Here is a 5,238-nt window from a genome sequence, read left to right on the forward strand (position 1 = left end):
ACGACCCCGCAGCCGTGAGGGAGGAAATTGCAAAGGAAAAGACTCCACAGAGAAAGGAGCTATCTCCTGTGAACCACTCACAGATCGCATATCCACTCTTCACAAAGAACCTCTACGTTCAGGTGAGCATTCCCTGTGCTGATCATGCAGGTTAGGGAGATTACTCGGCAGACGGACGCGGAGGTGGAGTCCTTTCGCCGGGTCAACGGCAATATTCGTATACGTGGCAGGCAGGCTCCGCGCCCCGTCGCATCCTTCTTCCAGTGTGGCCTGACGGACACCGTGCTCCGACATCTGGCGAAGAGAGGCTGCTCCGTGCCGTTTCCGATCCAGATGCAGGCCATTCCGGCGCTGATGTGTGGCCGGGACGTTATTGGCATCGCGGAAACAGGCAGCGGCAAGACGCTGGCCTATCTCCTTCCTATGCTCCGGCATGTAAAGGCGCAGGTGAGACGCGAGGGGCTGTTTGACTCAGCCACCTGTTAAAGACGGCGAGGGCCCCATTGGTCTGGTCTTGGCGCCTACCAGGGAGTTAGCTGTACAGATTTCTCACGAGACGGAGCGGTATTCATCGGTAGGTGTCCCACTGTTTTCCCTTCACGTCTCTCCAGTTGGTCGGCGTCCGCTGTGTCGCGTGTTACGGCGGATCAGGCATTGGCAATCAGGTAAACAAGCTTCGTCGGGGCGTCGAGATAGTAATCGGCACTCCGGGTCGTATGATTGACGTCCTGACCATCAGTAACGGAAAGGTAACCAACCTCCGCCGTGTGACTTTCTGCGTTCTGGACGAGGCGGACAGGATGTTCGATCTGGGCTTCGAACCCCAAATCACCATGATGCTCCGGACCATTCGACCTGACAGACAGCTCTGCATGTTCTCTGCAACGTTCCCGATCCACATAGAGCACCTCGCTAGGAAGATTTTACGGAAACCGCTGGAGGTGTCAGTGGGTGAGAAAGGTCAGACTGCGTCGCACATCGCGCAGTACCTCGAGTTACGCACAGAGGAGGACAAGTTTAACCGACTGTTACAGCTACTGGGTGAGTGGTGTGAACATGGATCCATCATTGTGTTCGTCGACCGACAAGTGGAGGCTGACGCACTCTTTGCAAACCTTCACGTCAATGGCTACGACCAAACCAAGCTTTTACATGGTGGCCTCGACCACACAGACCGTGAACTAACCATCCAAGAGTTCAAAACCAGCAAGCAGCTGCCGAACGTGTTGGTGGCGACAAGTGTGGCGGCGCGTGGTCTGGATGTGCCTTCCGTTAACCTGGTAGTCAACTACGTGGTTCCAGACCATTTAGAGGACTACGTCCACCGAATCGGCCGAACAGGGCGCGCAGGGAACATCGGGTGTGCCTACACATTCATAACCGAGGCGGAGGCGGACAGGGCTGAGGAACTCTGCGGGGTGCTGAAGCAGGGTGGGCAGGACCCTGGGCCCGAGGTGCAGCGGTTGGCTGACGACTTCAAGATCATGTGCAACACCGGTGGTACCAAGGCCATCAAACCGCGTAAGAAGGGTTACGGGGGTAGGGGGTTCACCTTCTCCGAGCTGAGCCGTCTGTCCTCGGACAGGGAAAAGGCCAAGAAAGAGCTGGGTATTGGTTCTTGGATTGACGACACGGACGAAGGCATTAAGCCTGCCGCTGCCAAAGGTGCGGCTCCTTACACTGGCAGTGTCGGCGTGTCCGGCGTGCCGACGTTGGATGCCTTGACCCACGGCTTGGTCCCGCTCCGGGGCTTCAGTGCTGGATCTGTCTCATCTTCCATATCCAGCACCAACCAGCTATCTGACCGAGATCTCGAGATGGCTGCCTACCGCATGGCGGAGAACGCGATGGAGAGCTCCAACCTGGACGACAGTGAGAGGAGGAACCAGATAGAGTCCATGATTCCTGCGCTAAAGATGTTCCTTATGAAGAATACGCAGCAAGCACTCAATCTGCTGCAAGGCGTGCCCAACACCACCGACTCCGTGGGGTCCATCTACAGTCAAATAAGCCTGGGAATTAAAAACGAGGGCCTCAGCGCCAACGGTTACGTGGATCCTCTGACACACAACAGCGTTGACACAGTCGAGATCAACGATTTTCCGGGACCTGTACGCTCGAAGCTGTCGCAGAAAGACTCGCTGGAGCACATCGCTGAGCTTTGCGACGTCGTAATGCAAGTTAAGGGTCAATTCGTGTCGGAGGAAATGAGCCAGCAAAACCCAACCGTTGCACTCATGATGAAGAAGCTCTACATCGAGATCATCGCTCCTACCACAGTCGCACTGTCGCGAGCTAAACACGAGCTGGCTCTGCTCGCGGATCAGCAACTCAAGGCGATGGCGTGAGTTGAACGTTACACAAGGCACTGGCGTGAGTTAAAGGTTGTGCAAGGCCAGCTCTTCAGTGAGCGGATACTCAAAGGTGTAGGCGAACAGCTGCTCTACGCGCTCTCCAGGCGCCAGCACTCGACACCAGAGGACGGTGTGGGTGACTTTGTTGTGAACGACCTTGTTTTCCATGCCTTGAACTATGGCAATCGCTTCTGCGTCTGACTGCTCGTTGATGGTGGTCTCTACTGGCGGGTTAAGTAGGCTCACCTTTACGCGGTCATCCACCGACTTTGGCAGCGCGTGCAGCGTGACAACCTTGACGGAGGTGGGGCGTGTGTTAATCAGCGTGAACGCGGTCGCCTTCTGAACGCCACTGGATTTGTTGACGAAACCTGTGGATTTGAGAACGGAGGAAATCTCGCCCTTGGTAATCATATGCACGTTGTCAACAGAACCGGCAAAAGCCGAGACCGTTCCACCGGAAATGACCTGCGGTAGTTTCGTCTTGCAGACGAACGCTGAGTCGATAAAAATGCTGCAGGGACCGCTGGGGGTGGGAAACGCTGCCGCAGACAGCCCAGATATATGCGCGAACAGGCCGCTGCCTACGCCTGGAGATCCAACTACGACCACGCTTGGTTGGCTGAGCGCTATTCTGGCCACCGTGATCTTCTTCGAGTCTGACGAGGACGGAACATCCAGCCGCCGCTCCACGGTCACGGTAGAGCAGCCAAGCACATCGGACTCGCGGTGCTGGGCTCCAGGGGGTGGGGCCGCGCACATCAAGCGCATAGAGTTCTTCTCACATCTTGAACTCGAATCGAGCATGTCGCTCTCCAGCAGCGCCGCCCGCGCCCCTTTTACCTTTAGTCCTACGGTTTGGGTGGGAAGGGTTGCTGGCCTGTCAGGGGCCGACAGCTTAGCAGAGCTCAACGCCACTTGCACGTCCTTCCAGTCTTCTCCAGTGGTCTGTCTGATGTGCGACGCGTATTCCAGAGTTGCAGTGGTTTCTTCCTTATCAGTACCGATTCGCAGGTCGAAACTGGGCGTCCAACCACAGCTCGGGACTCGGTAGGTGAAGGAGACCGTCACAGACTTGCATGACTCCAGCCGCACGACCACGGACACAGTTTTGCTGGGAACACGGGCCCAAAGCCGATCCTCAATGTGATTCTTGGACTCTTGAAAGCCTTTGAAGTCTTCGGTCAGGTCGACGCCGGCTGCGTGGCCGCCCCGCGCTTATCTCACGGAGTATCTCCCTCAACTCAGCGTACAGGGCCTGCAGTTCGGCGTAGGTGTCCTGACGATCCATTGCCAGAGTACATATGCGTTCCGCGTTTTTGCGGCTACGCTGCGTCTGATAGTCCAGCAGCGTGTCGACGCCTTTGGAAAACGTATTGATGTCGAGGCACGGGGGCGTTGATGCCTCTGGCGCCGTTAGCATGGAACGGGCGAAGTCGTTAATGAGTACGTCGCTTCTTTCTGCCGCTTCGATATCTCGCTGAGTTATTTGTAACTTCTGTTGGAGATTTCGAATCTTCGACATCAACCCTTGGTCGCGCTGAGGGCAGCCCGGCCCTCGGTGTTTCACACTGACATTCAGCTCTTCAATACAGAGCGGTTTCCCATCCGCGCTAACCCTAACGCTGAGGCTCTGCTCCTCTAGATTCGTTGGGAACCCACAGAAAGCAAGAGTGCGAAGCCCGTCGCCCCCTGCCACCGTAATCTCACGTTTGACCTCGGCGATTCTCTGATAGAGAGTGACAGAGTCAATGCTTCCTCCGTCTACCGGAATCTCCATGGAATTTGAATTAGTAAAGTTGATGAATAATCGGATTATACACTAAGCTGCGCTGAGACCATATTTTTCAATCAACTCTGCCTCCAGCTCCTTGTACTTGGCTACCGACTGCTCAGCAGCCTCGGCGCTTACGGGCTCGGGCTCTGAAAGCCATTTTACTCGGACGCCATCCATCCATTGGGCGTTGCGGGACTCGTGCGGTGTAGCGTAGTAACGGCCTTCTCCGTTCTGTACTCCGTTCCTCCAAGTGCCTTCGTACTTTCTTCCGTCAGGCCAAATCAATATTCCCTGCGTCGTGCAACCTCTCTGCTCCCACCTCGCCATTGATTTTGCCATCAGCGTAGTTGCCCTGATAAAGTCTGCCGTCCGGCCAACGGAACAGAGCGTTGCCATTCTGCCTCGAGTTGTTCCACTCGCCCTCATACACTCGTCCATCGGGCCACTTGTAAACACCAGTGCCATGGATTTCTCCGTTACGGAACTGACCGTCATAAACTTCCCCATTCGGTGCTGTCAGTATGCCCTCTCCCTCCTTTCTGCCCTTTTCGAAGGTCCCCACGTAAACGAGACCGTCGGCCTGGACCTCCTTTCCACGGCCATGGCGCTTGTCGCTCTCGAACGGGCCCATATACTTGGAGCCGTCTTTGAAGAGATAGACGCCGTAACCGTCTGCCTTTCCGTCAATGAACTTCCCAGTATAGCTGGATCCGTCTCGGCCGATGTAACGACCGTAACCTACGGCTTTTCCGTCGACGAAGTCCCCAGTATAGCTCCCACCATCAGCATACCTCATTTCGCCTCTTCCATGTTGCCTGCCGCCCTGCCACTCGCCTCTGTACTTCATTCCTCTGGGGAGTTCTCGCCATTCGTCGGCCTGGACGCTGAGAGAGCGCCCGAAGAGAGGATCCTCTGGGAACGGCTCGTCTTGGGGGTCATATTCCCGAGCAGGTTCAGGCTCTGGCGTTTCAGGCTTCGGTTCGTCTACTGGTACGACCTCTTCTTTGAGATCACTGACTGCGGGTGCTGGTTCCTCAACCGCCTTGCTGCTCTTGCATCCCATAGGAAAAGTCTATTATTCAACGCACGTGTGCCTTGCGCACCATC

At 56.0% G+C, this 5,238-nt stretch overlaps 3 protein-coding genes across 6 annotated transcripts; 1 reads left to right on the plus strand and 2 right to left on the minus strand.

The window, feature by feature from the left end:
* KVP17_004023 (uncharacterized protein) lies at window positions 1–2,348 on the plus strand (the record flags this gene model as incomplete). 3 transcript variants are annotated; one of them, XM_068521864.1, is made up of 4 exons in its annotated part: window positions 1–122; window positions 151–447; window positions 476–574; window positions 666–2,348. In XM_068521864.1, coding segments are annotated over 4 exons (2,201 nt in total), but the record flags the coding sequence as incomplete, so codon positions are not given. The 3 variants fall into 3 exon arrangements, with proteins under 3 accessions (XP_068378110.1, XP_068378108.1, XP_068378109.1); XM_068521862.1 differs by lacking the exons at window positions 1–122; window positions 666–2,348 and having other exon boundaries at window positions 145–486; XM_068521863.1 differs by lacking the exons at window positions 1–122; window positions 151–447; window positions 476–574 and having other exon boundaries at window positions 717–2,348.
* A 30-nt stretch (window positions 2,349–2,378) lies between these two features.
* Window positions 2,379–4,134, minus strand: KVP17_004024 (uncharacterized protein; the record flags this gene model as incomplete). The annotated part of the gene is made up of 2 exons (XM_068521865.1): window positions 2,379–3,553; window positions 3,582–4,134. The coding sequence occupies 2 exons, from the start codon at window positions 4,132–4,134 to the stop codon at window positions 2,379–2,381; spliced, it is 1,728 nt and encodes a 575-aa protein (XP_068378111.1).
* Window positions 4,135–4,176: 42 nt separating this feature from the next.
* KVP17_004022 (uncharacterized protein) lies at window positions 4,177–5,194 on the minus strand (the record flags this gene model as incomplete). 2 transcript variants are annotated; one of them, XM_068521861.1, is made up of 2 exons in its annotated part: window positions 4,177–4,422; window positions 4,451–5,194. In XM_068521861.1, 2 exons carry the CDS (start codon window positions 5,192–5,194, stop codon window positions 4,177–4,179), a joined length of 990 nt encoding a protein of 329 aa, XP_068378107.1. The 2 variants fall into 2 exon arrangements, with proteins under 2 accessions (XP_068378107.1, XP_068378106.1); XM_068521860.1 differs by having other exon boundaries at window positions 4,403–5,194.
* Between the last annotated feature and the right edge of the window lie 44 nt (window positions 5,195–5,238).

The sequence above is a fragment of a genome (genome assembly GCF_019968985.1).
Source record: "MAG: Porospora cf. gigantea B chromosome Unknown PgB_NODE_1630_length_5238_cov_113.785, whole genome shotgun sequence".
NCBI lineage: Eukaryota > Apicomplexa > Conoidasida > Eugregarinorida > Porosporidae > Porospora > Porospora cf. gigantea B.